The sequence below is a fragment of the Amblyomma americanum genome, chromosome 8 (genome assembly GCF_052857255.1).
Source record: "Amblyomma americanum isolate KBUSLIRL-KWMA chromosome 8, ASM5285725v1, whole genome shotgun sequence".
Classification (NCBI taxonomy): Eukaryota; Metazoa; Arthropoda; class Arachnida; order Ixodida; family Ixodidae; genus Amblyomma; species Amblyomma americanum.
Window position 1 is genome coordinate 12,142,372 of NC_135504.1, and position 22,504 is coordinate 12,164,875.

The 22,504-nt window shown below is 46.8% G+C and overlaps 2 protein-coding genes across 10 annotated transcripts in view; one reads left to right on the plus strand and one right to left on the minus strand.

Annotated features, from left to right (window-relative positions):
- Positions 1 to 22,504, plus strand: part of LOC144100920 (BAI1-associated protein 3-like) — a 334,037-nt gene that overhangs the window by 110,724 nt on the left and 200,809 nt on the right. The gene's annotated exons all lie outside the window — the stretch shown is intronic.
- Positions 1,499 to 11,685, minus strand: LOC144101468 (uncharacterized). The gene is made up of 6 exons (XM_077634652.1): positions 10,478 to 11,685; positions 10,309 to 10,321; positions 8,128 to 8,270; positions 7,335 to 7,481; positions 5,469 to 5,725; positions 1,499 to 2,291 (listed from the first exon to the last, which is right to left on the minus strand). The coding sequence occupies exons 1-6, from the start codon at positions 10,860 to 10,862 to the stop codon at positions 1,611 to 1,613; spliced, it is 1,626 nt and encodes a 541-aa protein (XP_077490778.1). The 5' UTR covers positions 10,863 to 11,685; the 3' UTR covers positions 1,499 to 1,610.

The following is a 22,504-nucleotide window of genomic DNA, read 5'->3' on the forward strand; positions in this document are numbered from 1 at the left end:
CCAGCCAATGCGGCAAGGCGTAGGGTGCAATGCATATAAAGTGTAAAGCAGCAGAAAATTAATCATTCTATGTCTTGTTTATCGTAGTCTAGAAGCCGTGTAATTAATATTTCGAACTTTCCGCGAAATTCATGACGTGCGCTGCACCATCAAACCCGCTTTCGTACAGTTCGGCCTGGAAAGCCATTCAGTCGATCAGCTTTGGTTTCATGTATTTAGAAGTTCTCGAATGTGTTTCCGAAAACTCTAAGCGGCACGCGCCGCCTGTTATGTGTAACAAGTAGTCATACCGACCAACCACTGGTTTGTTTTGATTACTTACCCCAACAAGACATTTCAGTGCCATCTAGTCCATCTGCTAAGCGTTACAGGTTGCTCACCGTAGAGAGGCAAATAAGCATAAAATATTCACTGGCTTTTCGACGCTGGAATTGTTTCTGTCATTTTTACAGAATTCTGTTCCAATTTAAGTGTTTCGTTTAGCGTCACAAAGTACTGCAATCAGGCAGTTTTTGCATGCAAGTCATAGTAATGTAGATTCACCCTGGAATTCAATCGCGTGAAGCTGCGCAAACACCATGTGGCTTGATGTTTGTGTCAAAAATTATGTCAAAAGATACAGCATTGAAGGGATGTAAGTACGCTCTTCCTTGTTCTGTCCTAAGTACTGCGTGTGTACAATTGGCGTTTTTCTTGCCAGATTATATGCCACCCTCGAAATCACGCGTTTATTTCTCGACGAACATGCGCTACTTGTTGCAGCTATAAATCAACAAAATACAAGTGCTGCGTGTTATCGGCAAACTACGTGGTGTTCTACTTACAACGCTGTGGATGTTTATATGTTTCCGCACCAGCGAAATTACAAACGAGACGGCCGGCGCAATGGTTTCCTTCTCATGAGATTTGTTTCAAATCACAATCTAGGCTTCTCTAAAGCACGCTTAAGTTAATGGGTATGTAGGGATGAGACGCGGGCTTTCAAACTTGCCACTTTGCACTGTACGGCGACGTAATGCTTATTGGGATACAGTCGATGCAAAATGTGGCTTGCGTACTGTGTCTATAGGTTGGAGTTAAGGCTGTGGACAATGGCTAACGCCTCATGGAATTTACAGGGCCAAGCTATGGACGTCGCAACCTTTTTTGTTTGTTCAGCAATATTGTGACGCAGATAAGTCAGATGTTCTGTCTTGACGGCCCTTGGGTGACGAAAGCAAGCTCCTGTGCTTATGATCTCCTAGTTTCCTATGCATAGCATGTAGGGATTGAAAACAGCTGCTTGCTTCGCAATAGTTACTAGGAATACACGCTTCGAGCGGCGGTTTTGAAAGCGTGACATCTTTAAGCGTTACATTTTTAAGCGTGACATTGATGGATGCGACCGTATATATGCCTGACCTGCATCAGCCGCAAAAATTGATCACAGCTGAGTACTCAGCATTTCATCAGTTCACGTGTTTAAGCAGAAAAACGCGCGAAGAAGTGCGGGCTTCGATCGACCTGCCAGTGTCTGTCGGGGTCAGCCTGCTTTCGCACTGCTCAACGGCTGGTGAGCTCAAGGCTGTCGGCAAGTGCGACCAAGAAGGGCATCACGCTTGGTTCTGCATTCACCGCTTGACCTTCTTCAAGCGCACACCCTGCCGGGGACTCTGCTCTTTGGGCGTAGACGACGACGTCGAAGGTTGCGGGCTGTCGTTCCCTCCCACCGCGGACTTGGGTGGCTGCTTGGCGGGCGGTGTCGACTGCTTGGACCGGATTTTCGGAGACGAGAACGGCAGCTTCGGTTTGAGGGCCTTGAACAGAGACGCGCTGCTCTTCCTGCGTGGTCCACTCGTAGCTGCGCCCGTGGGCTCCGTAGGCTTGCTCTGCTTCTCGGCGAACTTCTTCGCCATGAATACGGGAGCACCGACCGGGTTCTCGCTCCAGCGACGTGACTGCCGCTGCGGACGCGAGTGGCGAGACCCCGGCTTCTCCTGGTCTTGCGGTTGCTGGTTGTCTTGCTGGTCCTGCTGCTGCTGGTGTGGCTGGTCCTGCCGGAGCTCCTGGACCAGTTCCTCGCGGCTCGGTACGCGTTCCGGCTGGGGTGGCATGGGGGCGGACAGTTCGGTCACCGAGTCGGGCGCCGATTGTGCCCCTGCCAATGCCGCCACCATGTCGGGAACAATGGCCTCCTCGTCGAAGTTGCTGGGAGTCGCGAAGAACGAAGAGAGTGCGGTGGACGGCTTGCAATATAGCGACATTTGCAACGTCTGTGCACCGGGGGAACGACCGATAAATGTCCTGGATGGCTAGGCTTTAAGCGTTTCTGGGTTCGAATTCGAAAGTGACGTTATCTTCTTCCCTAAAGGAAGAGGAAGCCGGGACAAAAGGCGATGAGGCCTGATGAGGTCATAGCTCCCTGTTACAGCTTAAATGCTAATCCACATTCATCTTTTAGTTTTTAGGTTTTAGAGCGCAGATATCCAAAATAAAATAAATGAGGACAGAAATTAGGATTATCATATTCAATCAAAACATAGTGAATAAAACTAATTTCTCGATTTGTTTAAATAACAAGCGTGGTGACACGTTATCTCGTACGTGAATAAAATAAATATTAACCAGAACCATTTCATTACCTTTTTATTTAGATGTAGGTTCACTCAAATTAAAGTAGCTGTGCAGGAGGAGTATATGTAGTTCTGGAGTAATATTATTACTGACAGTTGTAGTCGGGTAGCTCGCGCAACGTTGGCCTTGCTAGTGGCTATTAAAGAGCGAGTGGGTATTAGCAGCAACAAAAGCACAAGGCGTCGCACATAGTGCAGCAGGTAAAGTAAGAGTTGTTGTTGTAGCGCTAAGAGCTTCCTTAGTTGGGGCAGTTACTGCAGGGGAAATAGCACTTGCAGTTAAACCCAGCCAAAGCCAGCATTTTTTAGCGTTCTAGAAGCAGCAGTACTGGCAGTGCCGCTGCTGCGTTCAAGGATAAAGCATGTTGTAGCGTTCGTAACACCATTATTAATTAATAATGAGTCCATAATTAATTAATATTGGATGCATAGTCGCTACCTCCACGCTAAGTATGTACAGTCGCGGAGATAAGAATATGGACCATGCTTCGACGCTGAAAGTTTTGTAACGCCTTACCAAGTGAAAAGCAATGTATGTTTGATGCATATGCAACTAATCGTGCATAGAATAATATAGGTTTCTACTTGTATTATTTTTACATTAAACTTATGTTAATAACCTTTATTATGTAGGTATAACAAATATAAGTTCGCGGAATAATAATTACTTTTGCCCTTGCACATAAAGACAGCAAACATTTCTATTTCTGTTACGCAACGCGACAGAGAAGTTTGAAAGCGGATGCGTGGTCCCTAATATTCGTTCCGCGATTGTACGTGCGAGATGAATGGGGTATGCAGTCGGGCCCGAATATGCCAAATTATTGTTTATATCGAAAAGTCAGAACATCCACTATAAAATTCCATGCAGAAGTATAGAAATTCATATTGTTCGCATATATGGAACTCGCGTTCAGTGGAACACTCGATATATCGAACTGCGCGCCGCGGCCCTGAAAGTGACGTTACTCTTAACGGCGCTCTTGGAGCCCTTTTCGCGCGCCGAGACGGACCGGCTGCGCAGCCATGGGCACCTGCTGACAGTGCTGTCGCTATGAAAAGGCGCGACGTGGTGAACGTGGGTCTCTCGCACTCGGTTTCCACGCCACATTGCTGTCATGCGGTGAGGCTAACTTGCCTAAAGCCTACCAGCGGCCCTTTTCTGACGTGCTTCGCTGCCGAAGGCGTTGTGCAAATTAACTCTGCCTTAATTTTAACGAGATTATTCTGGTCCTAGCATACTGGTAACAGGGTTGGACATCTCATGGCAGGCAATGGCTATTTCTAAAGTACGGTCCGTTGCGGCTTCAATGCGAAGCAGGTTAGGCGTAGTAACGCCTAGTGAGCAGTGCACCGCCAGGTTGCCGGCAGTCAGCACGTAGCTGCAAGAACGGGTCACTAGCGTGCACAGTATTCTCGCTTGTAGGTTACACAAAAGCTAATGTATTGACGCTTGTATACATCGAATTATCGGTGCATCGAACTATTTCGTGATTCCTTTCGAATTCGACATATTCGGGATGTATACTGATAACAAAAACAACAAGTTCTGCGGGCGTAGTAAGCATTGTTTTCAAAATGGATTATAGTTTTCACAGAAGGTAAAAACAATTGCCGTGAACTTGTCAGTAGGCGTTTTATTCCATTTATATTAATGGCATAACACTCGTGAAGACGCCGCACACGTAAGACATGCGAAACAATGCATTGCAAGGAGGGAGAAGAAATGCACCTCCATGCCACGAAAAACGAACCAAACTGCTACAGTTGGGCACAGGCAACAGGGAGGAATGGAGCGAAAGAAGCACATCACGTCTGTTTTGAAGGGCCACTGCCACGAGTATGTCAAAAATGACAGCATCTCGTCATTCGAAGAATAAATATGCAGACATATCACCACCTTCGGGAGACCGAGTAAAAAAATTGCTGTTTTTACAAGCTGCATGGGTGACCACCTCTGTCACGTCTTCATCTGGGTGTGCGGAAATAATTTTTTTTTAGAGGCGGCCCGCACAATATGTGATTCGCAGTAATCCACCAACCAAACAAAGAATACATGCCATTATTGGGACAAGTTCAGTTCTTAGAAGCGTATTTACAGGCCAACGCGTCTTCGATTTTAATGCCAGCCAGATCAACCGCTTTCGGCATATAGAGCCCTCTGCTACTAAGCTATCTTCTGCCGTCCCATTCGCTAACCTTCGGCTTTGCTCTGCGCGTCGTGCACTAAGAGCAAAGAGACGGCCCATTACTTCCGAGGTACCATGTAAAATAAGCAAATAAATTTTAATGTTCTGTACAGGAAGCAGGAGTGGATGAGGAAAATGGGGAGGAGTAAACCGCAGCACCCAATTAGAGTTGAGCGGCGAGGAAGATATTGGAGAGATGGAGTGGGTAAAGGGGACAGGGACGTCACCACAAGGTGTGTGGGTTCCACGAAAGTCGCCGCTCACTCACACTCCTCGGTTACACTGGACTGGCAGTGCTAGGGCATACCTCACCGCAGCAGCTGTAATGATCGCACACGAATATGTTCTTCTGTTATCGCCGCTTTATAAAGGAATATTCAACCGCCGTGCAGGCAGCTCGCGCTATGAAGTGAGCCACCGCTCCCGGTAAGTGGCGCCACATCCCGGCGAGTAAACGAAACCGAGTTTCCCGAAGGGCTCTAATAAAGAAGCGGGTGACGTGTCTGGCATTCAAATGGAGGAGGCGTTGTACAGACAAACGTATACACCCGAGGACGTCGCCAGGCGACTGACGTCGAACAATGTGGCCACTCAGCTCAGTGGCGCCCTCACGCGGCGTTTACAACAAGAGAACGCCCTTAGAGCGTCACGAGGCGGCCGCCGACACCAGCACGCCGGGCGCCATTGCCGTGGGTGCGTACGTTTCGTCTATAGTCCTCGTGTCCCGTGGCGAGTCGGCGGCTCCGAACGCGCTGGTGACGCGCTGCAGCTGCAGCCCCTTGGAGGCCGCCTCGGAGGCCGACTGCAGCATCTGGCGCATCGGGTTGCCGCACACCTTCTGCTGCTGCTCCTCGGGCAGCAGCTCCTTGGCCTCGCTGTGGAACGCCTTGCAGAAGAGCTCGTACTCGGCCGTCACCGAGCTGCCTGCAAAGTCACCACCGCAGCAAGGCACGCATCAGACGCTGTAGTTTGTGTAGTGGGGCACAGATTAGCGACACGGTGCAGCTGGAGACATTCAATTGGTTGCATTTCCGAGTTATGACTGCGCCAAAAATGGTCGACATTAGTGGTTATCTAAACCTCGTTAAGGTCCAGCAGTGTCCGGAGATTACAAAAGGTTAGCGTTTGCAATGAAAACCTTGGTCACTGCACGGTAGCTGCATTCTGGGCTCTTCCCGTAGCAGCCATGCTTCATAACCAACTAATCGTGCGCGCAGCCGGTACGTATTTATTATTGTGTAAATAGTTTTTATGTATATTACCTCTCCCCCTTATCCTCTCTTCCTGTTCCCTATCCTCTTTCAATTCATTTCTCCATTCTGCCTGATATCCTTTATTTTCGCTCACCAGTTCAGGTGCTTCAGTGTCGATGGCAGATGCCGGGGCTAGCAAAAATCTGTTCCTTCCTTTTATTATTATTATTACTTAATTAACCCACTTACTACTACTAATACTACTACTACCACTACTACTACTAAACAGCGACGTTCCGATTGCGCATTCCACCGCTGTTGCCATAACCTCCCTAGCCACTAGGCCACTCTTTGCCTCCAAACATTTCCCTCTTCTGCCCTAAAAGGAGAGAGAATTCTGTCTCCATTTTGCCACCTATTCACCGTGGTCGGTGGCACACATTACATTAATTAAATTAAACTAATTTAATCAATCTACTTAAAGGCGTTACAACTGATGCTGTAGATTCCACAGTAGAAGGCAGGGTTTTATGGCTAAACCAAAGGTATTTAACATCTTTCGCTCTGAAAAAAAAAACACAACTAGCCGTACCCAGAAATTTTGGACAATAGCATTTTTCAACGTGAACAAGTTTATTGACATTTTTGTTCACATATCTTATGATTTCACTACAATAATCAATATATTCACGTATCTTCCTTCGGCTGGCATTTTTTTGCTATTGAAGTTCTCGCTATCGTCAAAAACGTTACCCATCGGTCTTCTGTGGCAGTCTTAACTATTCAATGCGAGCGATGGACACTCTTAAAAAGAAAAAGGATTTTGCTACGCATCGAAGAATGGACCATTAGCGTCAATATTTCCGTAACAGTAGCTTACAATATTGGACAGTTGCTTTCGAATAAAAATTAACGTCCAAGTATCCTGGACTTGAGTCAGGGCAAGCAGTATGTCCCATCCTCGTCCACAAGGTCTAGCTGCAGCCCTTACAAACATTTCTTTAGACAGTCTATAGACTGTCCATAGAATTCTGTCTATAAAGTCTGTAGACTCTCTATAGACAAATCCTAGGGAACAGTCGGTAGGCAATACAAATCCAGTCTATAGACAGTCTGTAGACAATCTACAGATTTCTGGCCATACAGTTTTGGTAGACTTCTGTCTATAGACTATGAATAGGCAAACAAATATCTACAGGAAGGAAATAGAGTCTGTAAGAATTCTATATTCTATAGACCATTTTTGTAATGGTGTGCCGCAGAAAAGCAGCCCCTAACTCAGTCCTTGGTTTCTGGAAATCAGAGCTCGGGCTAGTGGTTAATGCCGGGTGCCGTCTTACCCATTGTCGTTGACGGACTGATGTCCGGAACGGGCCTCTCAGGCAAAGGGGGCGTCCCTGGCGTGGGGGCTGGCAGGGGCGTGCATTTCGCTTCCTCATGCCTCTCCGGAAGCGATGTCAGGGACGCCGTTCCTTTGAGTTTCTCTCCTGTGAGCGGAGAAGAAACAAGGAAAATCGAAATGAACATCTTCAATCAGCGTCATGTCTTTGTGCCTTTACGGGTCTCTGTCACTTTCAGAACAGGGCAGATTTAAAAAAAAACGGTCGTTTTTGTTCAATTATATTCTAACGAATTGTAAGAGAATATGCAGTCGAACCTCGATGATTCGTTCTCGGAGCGAATCCTGTGCAGCTCGAACGAAGAGAAGCCTTGATAGAGAAGTTTATGTTGGGAGCATGAAAGGCTCAGTTGGATTAAACCGGAAGTTTCAGTTAACCAAGTTCGTATTACCAAGCTTTTTATTAGCAATATAATAATAATTGGTTTTTTGGGGAAAGGAAATGGCGCAGTATCTGTCTCATATACCGTTGGACACCTGAACCGCCCCGTAAGGTAAGGGATAAAGGAGTGAGTGAAAGAAGAAAGGAAGAATGAGGTGCCGTAGTGGAGGGCTCCGGAATAATTTCGACCACCTGGGGATCTTTAACGTGCACTGACATCGCACAGCACACGGGCGCCTTAGTGTTTTTCCTCCATAAAAACCGTGGCCAGCAATAGCAAATTTCTATTTCTAAAATACTGTGCTAGGATCTTGTGCATGCTCTGTTTGATTCGAACGCTTCTGCAGCATACCAAGCTTGGAGCGGTGCCTAGACAGCAGAGGTCTTAAGGACAAGCAACACGAGATAACCACTATGAAACAACATTTGTTATTCAGGCTGTCGCCTCCTTGCTCTACAGCTCTCCAGACTGTGTAACGAGTCACGTAGGACTCGCTTCAAAAAACACTCCACTAGCTGGACGACGCGCCTTTGATTTGGGATGAGAGGAGATAAGGTGGGCGGTGGCAGAGGTTTTGTCGCGCAGAACTTCATCCTTATCTCTCACTTAGTGTCAGTGTGCGAGTGCCACAGCTCAAAGCAGCCCGGTGAGCTTTGGCGCGCTCGCTCACGCGATAACCGAGGCTGCCGGCGACATCTGTACACACACAGACGTGCGCGCTCGAACACCTTGTATCGAGTGTTGACAGTCGGCGTCACGGAATACTTCTGGAAGCTTCCACTTTCCGATAACGAGCCTCAGATGATTATATTCTTATGGCTTCATTAGTGCGTGGTGTCACTGTATTATAATATTAACGAATCGGCACGAACTTAATGTATACACAACTGTTACTATTGTTTTGGTATATGACTAAGAACCTGCGTAAACGTTCTACCGTCTTCAGCCGTAGAGGTTTCCTGGTGGTGGGGTAGCGGTGGTAGTTTACTCCGAAGTAATGATAAAAAGAATGAGAAAGATGGTTCCCTGCCTCGCAAACTGCCGCATGTGTATCGCAAAGAAGATATGCGACCCGCAGAAATATAAGGGACAGTGTAGGGGGATAGGGAAGAAAGATGTGAAAGGACAGTAGAAACACCAGTATGGGGAGGTCGAGGAAAAGAAGAACTGCTTACGGATTATTTATGTATGCATTCACGTACAAATGCACACACAAAAGTAGAAAAGGAAAAAAAGGGAACGGCCTATGTACCCTCTTGAAGAGGCGCTAAGGAAGTCGCAAAAAGAAAAAAAAAGACTCAAAGAGTGAAGTTTTTCTTGAAAGTTCCCAAATCATTTGGAGTGTGACCTGAACAACATTTTGTCTTTTTACTATTGGTAGCTGCTGCCAACGAAGCCACCACTTATAGGTAGCAGAGAAAAAAAAAAGATATTCGACGGCGTATGGGCGAAAACAGAAACTCACTATTGCAAAAAAGGAAAGTACTAAGCTATGAAAAAAAATAACCTTTACTAGATAAGGCCGCTTATCCGAAAAGCGGCGATTTGTTACGCAGAAGGGAGAGGGCATGAGAGGGAGGGAGTACTCTACCCGGCTCAGCTGATCAAGTGCATGCTCTCACGTTCGCGGCTAGCCGCCGCACATAGATTCTCTACCATGAGAGGAGAGCTTTTTTCTTTTTACACGTTAGAACTTACTTCTCTACTAATTTGTGAACCTGAATTACTCTAGATGGAGCAATACATGAAGGGTGGGTTATACAGCAATTTTAATGCAAAGTTGTGGCATGGTACGATATGCTAGAACCGGTATAGCCAAAACAAGCCTGATGCACGTACCAATAATTATTCTTCCGTTACAGCTGCTGGAGCGATAAGAAAAGCTTATGTCATTTATTACTGACTCTTGGACGTGCGGAATAAAGGGCGCTTTTAACCAATGGGAGCGCTTGGAGTGTTTGGTAAATAAGCCTCGGGAGAGATTGGCAGAAATGCTTTAGTTGAAATTCCCGCTGTCGCAAGTGCTTTAAGTCCGTTGTGCCATTGGTGGTGCGGGCTGGGCAACATTATTTTGCTTTCTTTTTCCTCTGCCCACACTAATATATGTTGCAAGTGCTGTCAGACGGGCGACGCATTGGCGACATTCGCCCAACCCAACGAATGTCGCCAATGCGTCGCCTGTCTGACAACACTTGGCAGGTGACCGAAGATTTCGATTACCACCTCCGTTTTCAGGGAAATCGCAAAAACTCGTACGCAGAGCCAAACTGGCGTAACTTTGCTAGCCCTCCTGTCTTGAAAAGTGGTTAGCCAGCAGCGGCAAGGCGGAAAATTAACGTCGACGTCAAGAAAAGCAAACGACCGCTACTCTTTCTTCCAGGGCGTCGAAATATGAACAACGCAGTGAGAGAAAGGTAGGAAGGGGGGATGTAGCTTGGGGAGAAGGGAGAAAGAGAAACTAGTGTAGTTCTTTCAGATATTCGAAAGATAATCCACAAAAGCTGGCCGATTTGATATACGGGAAGGGCGCACTCCGAGAACAACACTGAAAGATGGGACAGAGTCTGGAAAAACAGACCGTACTTTGTGCTTAGACTCTTTGCCACAACGGGGCACTTTTTGTCACGAGTTTTTCGAAGCTCTGGCCCGTAAATTTCAGAGCTGTTGTGTTCAGCATGCATGTTCTAATGCGCGCACGCACCTTCTGGAATCTTGGACAACAGCTGCTCGAACTTCTCGAGGTTCTGGTTGTTGACCTTGTACTTTGGGTTGCCGCACACACGGCTCCTCGACGTCATGGCCTTCAGTCTGCGGATGCTAACAGCCTTGAGCAGCGTCCGCACGACGCCGTCACCGCCAGCGTCGAGGACCGCGGCGTCCGGGAGGTCGCGCGGCCCATGCTCCTGTCCCCCGGTGCCAGGGGCCGAAGAAGGTGGCGCAGCCGTGGTGCGGCGGCCACAGTCGGCTTGCTTCTTCGGCTTTGTCTTCTTCCCGTGGCGTGTCTTTGTCTTAGCCTTGGCTTGACTCGAGGGGTCCTTGCGGTTGTTGCCCCCGAGAAGCTTCCACCACAGTGAGTAAGCGTGCATGGACGGCTGGCTGTCTGCTTATACCTCTGGGCTCTCAAACTAGCCGCTACTGGGCGCTCTTGTGGACAACAGAAAAACAATGAGTGACATAAATGTGACGCCGAGCCTCAAACCTCCTTGTTTCTTCGGTTTCAGAACCACCTTCTTCTTTGTCGATCTTCGGTTGAGCACGAATATGTGCCACTTTGTCTTCTTCGCTAAAGCCTCCTGGCCGCAGTTAAGAACTATACTTTCTTGTGGGACAAGGAAAAGCGGTGTGCAAAATCTTTGCTGGCGCTTCCTAAAGGGCGCTCTTGTCGACACAGTTCCTTTACAATGCCTTACAAAGCAGCTATAATGGATGCTCTGAACTTACGTGAGCAGACGCGTCCTTGCTGCCTTGGCCACCTCAAGTCTTCCTTCGGAGTCAGCGGTGCTCTAAGGCGACTGGGCGACCGAAAGAAATCGAATGTAGCTGTTTTCAACTGTCGCTGAGAGGGCCAACTTATTTTCCTGCTGCAACGCTCTCCACTGTCGTAAAATGTTCACTGCAGCGTTGTTTGCCTTGCGCTTGTCTTCCGGTTCGAAGACGTTCCTTCTCTTCGTCGACGTCGCCTCTTACAATTCTGCTCCTTGACCGTTAATCGCGACTCGCTTCGTAAATCAAGGTCGTGGATACTTTGAAGCCCGCTTAGTTCTCGTTAGCTTCCGCTCGTGCGTAAGCCCGACTGAGTAGTTTCCTTGAAAAATCTTCCGCACTTAAGGCGCGACCACCTCTACTCGCCTGAAACAACAGCTTCCTCTAATCGCTCTGGCCGTGTGTCTGTACTCGGCCGCTCGACTTGTTTTTGGACTCTGGCGTCGCGTTCCTTATCGGCGCGTGCCAGGCGACCCCTGGCTGCAGATAAAGACGCGGCTGGAACGAAGAAACAAAGGGCTATCGTGAGCGCCTCTTATCTGAGACGGCGGCGCGCTTCAATATTGACGCATCTGTTCCATTTCTGTGAAGCGCGCTCGCGATCGGGTGGTGCGACGGCGTTGAAGAACATCCAGGGGCGGTGTGTCCAAAGGGAAATATCTGTCACTTTAATTTACTGCAACGAACGTCGTTGAACGAAGGCCAGTGTTGATAAAATGGATGACGGTAGAGACTGTCGATGATTATTCGGTGAACGTCACTCCGTGGTGTGTATATGCTTGACACAACATTCGTGTAAATATTGTACGCATAGTATCATCAGTTATTCCCTCGCTTACTAATGCAATAAGCTTAGTTGTTGCAGAAGCTACAGAGTGGGCGCTGAGTCAATCAGCTTTAGAAGCCACAGCGTTGCTGAGCTGTAAGAAAGGTAGCGGAGACACGTTACTGGCCAGCAGCCGATCTGTGACCAATGGCAATCGCCCATACGCCTATAGGAACCGTTGCTACGTACAGAGAGCTTGGTTTGAACTTCATCATCAGCCTTATCTTTTTCAATACCAGTTGTAACTTTCATAACGCCGTGCAGTTGTCATAGCGCGGAGCGTATTTTTGTTGCCATGAAATGGTTCTGGGTTCCTGCTTGATGAGCTATTATGTTAAACGTTATAACCGTTTAACGTAAAAACACGTCAAGCAAGAAGCCATAACCATTTCATGCTGAAAAAAGTTGTATGATGCAATAACTCCATAAACGATCACAATATCATTAAGCTTGTATGGTATCGTATGACATCTGTTGAAAACTGAACGATTTCGCGAAAATGAATGATATTTGTATGATAATTTTATGACATTTGTATGGCAACCTGTATGAAGTTATTGCATCATACAAATTTTTTCTGTAGGATCAGGAAAATAACTCTTTGTATTGCGTCCTGTACAAAATTTTCTATGTGATTCAGTGTACATCACTATTCTTACTTGTATTTGTTTAGCAGAACTGATTATTGGTTTTGTGGCTGTTGTGTAAAGTTATGTTGAAGCTAGCGTTTTGCCGCTTGTAGACTGCAATAGCGGTCCTGCTGCTGTACACACGCGAGGCCAAGACCCAGTCAGGAGGTTCAGCATCTTCTTTTGTCTTGCCTCGTGGGCAGTACCTGTATGTTGCCTGAAGGGGTAATTGAATTAATAAAAAATAAGATTTTAATTATCGCGGCTCGCAAAGACCATATCCATCTGCGTTAGAAACTGAGGAGTATCTGTAGTAGTGACGGTGATAGCATTGGCAGTAGTAGAAGCAGTAGTAGTGTCTGGAAATGATAGTATTAGTAGGAATTGCAGTGGTTAGCAGTAGGAGTAGTAGTAGTGATGAACAAATAGGGTATATCCTTAATCAACCGTCTCAGATACAAAGCTGGCTGCTTTTCAGTACAAGTTCAATACCTGTCCAATATTAATTCAACATAACTGCAGCCGCGCTCTTTTAAATTTCTTTTACACTCCAATAATTCCCAAAGATTGTCGAGCAGCAAAATCAGCGGGAGATAGCAGGCCACTTTTAATAATTGTTTTTTTTTGGGGGAAAGGAAATGGCCCAGTATCTGTCTCATATATCGTTGGACACCTGAACCGCGCCGTAAGGGAAGGGATAAAGGAGGGAGTGAAAGAAGAAAGGAAGAATAGGTACCGTAGTGGAGGGCTCCGGAATAATTTCGACCACGTGGGGATATTTAACGCGCGCTGACATCGCACAGCACACGGGCGCCTTAGCGTTTTTGCTCCATAAAAACGCAGCCGCCGCGGTCGGGTTCGAACCCGGGAACTCCGGATCAGTAGTCGAGCGCCCTAACCACTGAGCCACCGCGGCGGGTAGAAGTTCAATACCAGTCCAATATTAATTCAACATAACGGCAGCCGCGCTCTTTTAAATTTCTTTTACACTCCAATAATTCCCAAAGATTGTCGAGCAGCAAAATCCGCGGGAGATAGCAAGCCGCCTTTTTGCACCGAGCGTTCGCTGTTTGAATTGATTCGCATAAAAAGAAAGATATTCAGACTACCATATCAATACGCTGAATGCCATAGCAGCCATTTGACGTCATGAAGAGATATATAAGGTATCATACTGCACCACGGTCAGCTGATGAAATAATCAAAGCAGCACCGTAGCGCTGTGCCGCTTATCGGGCGCGTAGACAGTGGGGAGCAATTTTTTGCATTTCGTCTCGTCGACACGTGCCCTTTGCAATGAAGACAATGTAATGCGCGGCCTCGATCAGTACTGTGGAAGGCAGACAGTTATCACAAAGCTCCATTGTTCTCACGTGCTGGCATTTGGAACAATTCAGTATTAAAAACGCAGTATGAGTCAGATATGCCAGGTAGCAAAATCGCAGCTGCTTCATTTAGCTTCATAGATCTGGGCGATACGGTAAAATCAAGGGAAAGAAATCGTAGATAAAAGAGACAGAAAGCGCTGACTAATCAGTCTGCCGGGCCAGTGTTGGTGGCTGCCGGGTTTTATCGCCGCTACGTGACATCGCACCGGCGTCCGTTCTAGAGTTACTGAAATGTTTTAGGAACAGTGCAGTGGGGTCGTGCGGGGACCCAGGGCGTTCCCGAAGTACTGTGCAATAATAAAGTTTTTTTCTCTCTCTCTCTCTGCACTTTGTGTTGTGTTGAAAGAGTGATTACTGCGGGCTATTAGAGAGTTTGTAGCATTTCAGTACAGTGCTGGCAAATGATCAACCCTAGCGGCGGTTTTCGTGAACGTCCGGCATAGGTGGCCACGTTTACTGGTACAGGTAAACCTTGCGGTTTTCATGCGCATGCGCTTTTGGCGCCCTGCAGCGGTGGCAAAAGAAGTGAGAGAGCTATTGAAACTATGCTGTATGTTTGGTAGCTTCAGGAAAGGCGGCTAGAAAGTGTGCTGAAGCTATACTAAAATTTTGCAACACTGACCTCAGGCCTGTCCCTTAGAATATACCTGCCCAGCAGGGTGACCTTAGGTTTTTCTTTCTTTGAAACTGGCTCTTCAATTTTTTTTTGTTTGTACGGTTTTCTCAATGCGGGCAATGTTTCTCCGTATGTATTGATTACCTTGTTACCAGGTGTTCCACTTAAGATATTCTAGATTTTTTTTAAATAGACATTTTGAGTTAGAAGAGCGCTTTTTTGGCATAGCATTGTCAGTTAGGTAGCGCATCGAGATAAAGCTTAGGCGTGCTAACTAGTAGGCGGGTTACCTAATGTTGAATAGTAACTTTTAACATTTACTAACGCAGACGTCATCGCATAGCATTAGCAAGATGTCGCTCGAAACGAACGAAAAGAAAATTGTAGATATGCACAACGCCGGGTTGTGCGCAGAAATTAATTCCCACCGATAGCCAATGGAAGCCCCTGTATTCTGCCGAAGCTAGCTTCCTCATTGCCTCCTACTTCTTCATCATCCTGTTCTTCCAAACTTCTGTCAGGACATTAAAAAAACATGAAAAAATCAATGGAAATCGCAATTCTTTTTGTCATGCCTGCCAAAATCAGTTACTTATTTTCAAAACGATCTCAATAAGATAACTTGTTTTTTGATAATTTACTGGGCACGTGTCGCATGCTTTGATTGACAGTGCATTAGATGATAAATCAGAGCCTTGTTTTCAACCACTGCAACAACTTTGGCGTGAATCCGGACGCTCACACCCAACAATTCTCGATAAAAGTATTTTTGAATTGGAAAGAGTTTATGAACGCAGATTTTCATATATTGCAAGATTTCACTACATCAATCAATATATCCGCAGATCTGCCGTGTACAGATTTGCATTTGCTTCTATTAACGTCTTTGCTGTAGTCAAAAGCTTTGCTCATTGGTTTTTTTATGGCAGCCAACTGCTCCATGCGAGATCTAAAAAAATTGAAAATAAAATTTTGCTACATATCGGAAGTATATAACATTACCTTAAATATTTCCACAAGACCATAACAGCACCTTACAATTTTCCAATATTAAAAAATTTTTGTCCAAGAATGTTGGACATGTTGTCGACTCGAAAATTGCGATCTGGAGCCTGGGAATGCAAACCCGCTGACTTAATCAGTTGGAGATCGTGTAAGCGGCTTCCGACCTATTTAGTTCACAAGGTGTTGCGGCACGTGCGTTCATGCTATCCAGGGAGGCGAGAAATATTTGAAACGGCAAGTGGGTCTTAATTGTCGAAGTCGACAGAAAGGGGTGAGCGGATGAGTGTGAAGCAGTCTGAGAAAGTCTTTCGACCGAGGTTCCTCTGGTCCAAACTGATAGCGAGACTTACGTTAAAAATGAACTATTTCTAGGAGTTGCAATTATTTAGAAAGACTCACTGAATGATTAACCTAATTTTAACTCAATTTAACCCTGATTTATTTGGTCATGGCTGCACCTATATATTCCTCTAACCTCCTATTCGCACCCTCACTCTCCTTTTACTTTCCCTTTCCCCTTCCCCAGTGTGGAGTAGCGGGCCACGGTCATCTTACTGCCGGCCGACCTCTCTGCCTTTCCTTTTATTAATTTACTTTCTATCTCCCCTTTAATGGCGTGCGTTTTTCTTACGCCAGAATTGCATATGTTTTGCTCGGGTGACTTTTACTATTCACTTTCCTTTTATATTTTCCACACGGGCCCTCTACTTCTGTGCTGCCGGTGAAGCGCTGCCGCCCAGTTCATTTTAGCCTTTGTTTATTCTCGGACTATATTATCGGTAACTTCAGCAAACTATTATCATTATTACTGCTGCTGGTAATAGTATTAATATTATTATTAGTCGCAATGACGTGCGTTTCCATAGTTGTTCATTGGAAATGTGGGCATGGCCTCCTTGTAATCTTGCGTATTAGATGCACATTAGCACCGAACACGCGTAAAACGAAAAAATCGAAACATATTAAATTCGCCCTACCTCCGTCACATGCAAGAACCCTTTAGACACCAACGGGACACAAATAGAGCACCCGCCGGGCCGGTAAAAAGGTACAGGGCCTATTTAAATGCACGAAACTCGAAACCACGGGCGCTCACAATCATGGAGGGCGAGGTGGGGAGGCGCTGGGGGCGGGTGCGGTCGAAGACTTGGGCCTCCTTCCTGCATACAGGCTTCACCACTGAACGCCGGCTTCGGGCGGGCAGGAAACCGGAGACTATACAGCGATGTAAACAGAGGCGCGCTTCGTGAGTAACCTTCCCCTTCACATCCGTCCTCCCCTTCAAACTCCAGCCCTGGCTTTGTTAAGCCCGGCGACTACAACGGCCGACGCCGACCTGCGCTGTCCTCGCTCCAATGCAAGCCCGTCGCCGTCATTGGAGCGTGCTGCTTCGGCCTTGTGCGCGGCTCTGAGATTGAAGAAGAAGAAGAAAAAAACTAACCTGGGAGCGCAAACATGTCAGCTTGAGTAAATAGAGCAGAGACCCTTCTTGCCGGAAGGGAAGGAGGCGGAGGAAGAAGCCGTCGTTTTTCTCATTAGGGATATACGGGCAGAAACGGTAACGCAACGTGGTGGGCTTTGTTTTCGGGGTTGCGACCCGGTGTTTAATAACAAGGCCTGTGGGCACGTGTTCATATTTCTTCTTGACCTCTTCGTTTCACCCGCCGCGGTGGCTCAGTGGTTAGGGCGCTCGAGTACTGATCCGGAGTTCCCGGGTTCGAACCCGACCGCGGCGGCTGCGTTTTTATGGAGGAAAAACGCTAAGGCGCCCGTGTGCTGTGCGATGTCAGTGCACGTTAAAGATCCCCAGGTGGTCGAAATTATTCCGGATCCCTCCACTACGGACCTATTTGATCCTCTCTTCTTTCACTCCCTCCTTTATCCCTTCCCTTACGGCGTGGTTCAGGTGTCCAACGATATATGAGACAGATACTGCGCCGTTTCCTTTCCCCCAAAACCAATTATCATTATTCTTCTTCGTTTCAGAATGGCCGGTAAATGGATCTTTAGTGCAGGTCAGGTCGGAGAAGAGCGATGCACCTTGATGTTCCTTTGGCATAAACAAAACAAGAAAGGCTCTCGAGTTCGTGAGTTTAGCAATTAAGAGGTACCGTTTTGAGAGAGAATGCTCTTTCAGAAAAAAAATTACAAATACGGGGCTCCCAACGGGATATACGGCGCTGTCGCAGCTATTGGCTTGGCGAGCAGTAACGGAAAACGCCCGTGCGTGATCTAGCTGACCGATCAACAATCGCTCCGCGTTAGTGGCGCCCCATCACGACGAAGAAACACAGCCGGGTCTTCCAACTCGCTCCCATTGCGAAGCGAGTGATGTGGCTGGCATTGAATTTGAGGTGGCGTCAATTTACCCGCACTTTTCTCTCCCTCTTTTCATTCCTTGCTTACCGTCCCTCGTTCCGCGGTTTGGAAGTCTTCCCAGGGGGGGGGGGGGGGGGGGGGGGGGGACGATTACTGCCTCTTTCTGTTGTTTTTTTTAATGTAATTTAACCCAATCTATATATTTCGGTTCTGATGACTACGTGCACCCTCGCTTAACAAGACGTACAAGGTACATTCATGACCGAAGCCTTGCGCCAAACTTCGTCCCCACGAATCTCTCTAAAAATTATTTGTCGGCACTATAGTTTGGTCGAACAGCTTACTAGCTGATGTCTTTGCCACGCATAATGTTTTCGACTTCGAAGAATGCGTGTTTCCTCTCATCTGAGTAATGTTCCCTTGTTGCTTTTTTTTTTCCTTGCATGTTCTACACTCGAAATTCTTCCCCCTCCCCGCGATTCATATTTCATGAATTTGGTTTTTTCATGCTCGGTTGTCTCACAAGACTGTTATTTACACTTAGCTGCCTGCGCCTTGATTGTTCTTTTGTAGCGAGAGCTACATTACGGTAGCATTTCGAGCCTTCAGCGCGGCGGCGCCGCCGCCCTGTGGCTGCACCGCCACTTTGTCACGTGGTTAGTCACGTGGTGCGGAGCAGCTGCCGGCGAAACCGGGCTGCCACAGCTGTGCGCATGCGCCGTGTCAAGTGGGACGAAGATGAAGAAAAAACGCCCAGCGAAACGGAGCGGCGAAAGACTGACTTTGCAATTCAACTGAGCAAGTTCCACTCGGCCAGCTGTAGCTATCGCGTCACTCCAGGTTTAACCAGAGCTAAACCACCGCCAATTTTTTTCCCTTTCTTTTTTTGTTTCTTCTTACTGTTGGGAAATGCACTTTTACAAGCGATCTTTGTTACCTCTTTCCACCTTCTTGTTCATGTGCATGTTAGGTTTTTTGTCACCAGTGTTTTGTGACGCAAGGACCTTTGAGTGGATGGTAGCCACGGATGCTATAGGTATACATGTTCCTGAACTTGCAATTGTCGTTAGTCGCCGTAGGTGCCACGGCTACGACAGCCACATCTCTAGGTATGAGCTCCATCCTAGCGTTATCTGTCTGCTACCTAAATGCTGAAATGAAACCACAGCGGAAATTAGCGATAAATAAAGAACACAATAGGCATATTCAGTTAGGCCAGTTATTCACATCCCCATCTGTCGATGTGTGAATAATGCCAACTAGAAGGCAAAAAACTTGCTGTTGCGTATTGGCAAAAAGGCGAGGAGAAATAATGATTGTGACAGATACTTCTGTACCCAACAGCAAATGAAAGGACTCATAGCGCGTGCTCTGTCTGTGCAACAGACACCTGGACGTGAACTGAAAGAATAGCGTCTGTGTTCCGTAAGTGGTGAGGTTCGTAAGGTTCACGCGCTACACTGATATGCGCTCAGTATGGAGCGAGGTAGGTGCTCCTGGTATTAGGAGTGATGGGCTGCGTATTGCGACGTCACGCTTAGCCGACCAGGGGCTGCTGGCTAAGCGTCACGCAGTATCTCTCCGGCGCGTTGATTGGCCTGGCGAAGCCGCTCCTCGCTGGAGGTGGCGCTCACGGTCAGCCTGTCGATTTGTTCGTTCTGGGTGCTCAGCTGTTGGCCCATCTCCTGAAATATAAGATACGTTATTAAACACATAGATCGAAAGACTGACTGATTGATTCGCTGATTGACTGATTGAACAATTGATTGGCTGATCGGACGATTTATTGATTGATTGATTGATTGATTGACCGATTGATTGAATGAATGAATGAATGAATGAATGAATGAATGAATGAATGAATGAATGAATGAATGAATGAATGAATGAATGGTCAGGCTGGCTGGCCCGTTCGTTCATTAATTGGTGACAGATACATAGTTGTCTGGATGGATTGCGGGAGAAACATTTTGACTTCAAATCTATTGAGACGCTCAGAAGCATTTTATTCGATACATCCATTACTCCGCAAGCATTGTGCCGTGGTTCTACAGCGAAGGATGGCACAAGTTCTCGCGTTAAGACTCCAAAGTCATCGCATGCGTAGCATAAATACAGTGCGGTGAAGACAATTTGCCGTGCTACGCACCGATTCAGTATACCGTGCTAGGCAACGACACATTTTATACTGTTGCTTGACATATACACCATAGTGCTGCTTTAATCATGTTGTTAACAGCCTAAATTATGAAGAACGACAGAAGCCACCACACAACACTGTGAACTTGACGTTCGCATCCGTAACACAGCCCAAAGAGCTAAGAAAGAACTTCTGAATGATTAAGACTCGGGCGATATAAATTTTAATTATTCGCGATTCTAACACGCAAATCGTGACGGACAGAAAGAGGAGCAAGACTCTGACACGGGGTCCTTGCTCTGTCGTGCGTCTTCTGTTGCGCTGCTGGAAACGCAATTAACGGGAGCGAACTAATCCAACTTTGTAATCTTCAAATGGGTCGCCTTGCCTTTTAAAAGCCCTTAGTGAATTAATTACTGTCCACAGCAGCGGCTAAGTGACTGTGACGCCCTGCTGCTGACGACTTAACGCATATGGTTGCTGGCAGTGGAGACAGCAGCGTTAACAATTGCGCCCGCACACAGAGGTTCTGATCCACGTTGAAGAGACCCGGAGGGGGTTGAAATTAATGAGTTTACCTCAGAAACAGCGAACGTCGGAAACGAAGTTGAGGATCTTTTCGTGCCTTTGTACTTGCAGATCAAATCGTTTCGTCGTTTAAGAGTTGTTACTCCTGATGAAAGTGTGAGTGATACAGGAAATAAACGCCTATAAAAGTGGGGTACAAAACCAACATCCGGCTCATTCTGAACGAGAAGAATAATGTATATATAATAAACATGACAGATGTTCGCTACACATCGAATTGCAGTGCCTTTAAATAGTAGACAAATTATTTCAATAAAAACATAAATATGACAAGTACCTATGCTGACCGCTTAACTTGTCATTAAATTTGAGAAGCCGTATGCCTTAAAAGAAAGCATGTCTTGTTGCCTAGAAGAAAATAGGGACAGCGTAAGGGTCATTAAGCCCATCCAGGAAATTATAATAATGTTAATGACTTGTTCTTTAAACGTGCAAAGGCAGTTTTCTAAAACAGTGCCGTGGGTAATATTTTTGGTTAGTTCGAAGTTGATTCCAGGGCCTGCTGTGTCCTATTGAAATTGAAGGTTTATGAAGTTAATACACCTGAAAGTGAGTTGAAATTATTTAGCGTTTGCGCTGTAGAGAAAAACTCGCAGTCACCATTGGTTTTCAGAAACAATGCTTCGGGAGAAGCGCAGATTGTGGAAAGCGCAATTTCTAATACTCTGTCGTTACGCAAATTATGTTTTGTTTATGGCGGTTTAACGTCCCAAACCAACTCAGGCTATGAGAGACGCCGTAGTGAAGGGCTTCGGAAATTTCGACCACCCGGGGTTCTTTAACGCGCACTGACATCGCACAGTACACGGGCCTCTAGAATTTCGCCTCCATCAAAATTCGACCGCCGCGGCCGGGGTCTAACCCGCGTCTTTCGGGCCAGCAGCCAAGCGCCATAACCACTCAGCCACCGCGGCGGCTATTGTGCAAAATATGATTTGAAAACTAAACACTTCGACAGATTTGCCTGTCTGGTTGGGTTTGAAGACATAATAAATTGCACATCTCCAACCAAACACTTTAATTTTAACCCAACGTTTCGAAGCCGACTCGGCTCCTTCATCAGGGGTGACTGAGGGCAGTAGCTAGCGTCTTTAAGTATGGAGGGGAGAAAGGGGTCAAAGGGACGAAAGCTGTGATGCGAAAGGCGTGGGGAAGGGAGAAGAAGGGGGGGGGGGGGGTTAATGCTGTGAGTCACGTTTTCGCACTGTGGGGAGGCGGTCAATGGTGACTTTTTTGGCCTGGACAAATATGATTTGCCCGGGGTCGTTTACTATCCCTTGTGTGCAAAAGGAAAAAAATACAGTGGCGAAGGCGCGCACGAAAACCGCTCTTAACGAATAGTGGTCTTATGTAATCCGAAGGCAGTTCAAGGTCTAGCTGGGAGCAAAAAGGGTGTAAGTGTCTTCTAGTGCACTCCCTTTTAGGGATTGGGTGCGCTGTCCAAGTTCCGAAGTTTCGGTCACTAAATATACAACGTGCTTACTCTTAGCAACGCAGATATATTGCAAAGCAACACGGATAATCGGGCAATAGAATTAGCTGCGGTTTAACCCCTGCTGAACCTGGTTAGAGAGCGAAAGCTGTGGTGTATCGGGCAAGTAGACGCGGCTTGGCGTTTGTAACGTTGAGAGCATTCCGCGCACTGGATAAAGCAGCGCGCCCTCCCTGCCACCCTGGCAGGTGGCAGTTAATGGTTAATCGCGAGAGCTCGGTCACCCAGTGAATGCCGCGGGC

Excerpts from the sequence above, each read along its gene's own strand:
- LOC144101468 (XM_077634652.1), bottom strand. The coding sequence starts at position 10,862 with ATGCACGCTTACTCACTGTGGTGGAAGCTTCTCGGGGGCAACAACCGC. Across the intron at positions 5,726-7,334 it reads CAGTCCGTCAACGACAATGG|GCAGCTCGGTGACGGCCGAG; the intron begins GTAAGACGGCAC and ends GTGACTTTGCAG. Across the intron at positions 2,292-5,468 it reads CAATGGCGCCCGGCGTGCTG|CCATCCAGGACATTTATCGG; the intron begins GTGTCGGCGGCC and ends CTTAAAGCCTAG.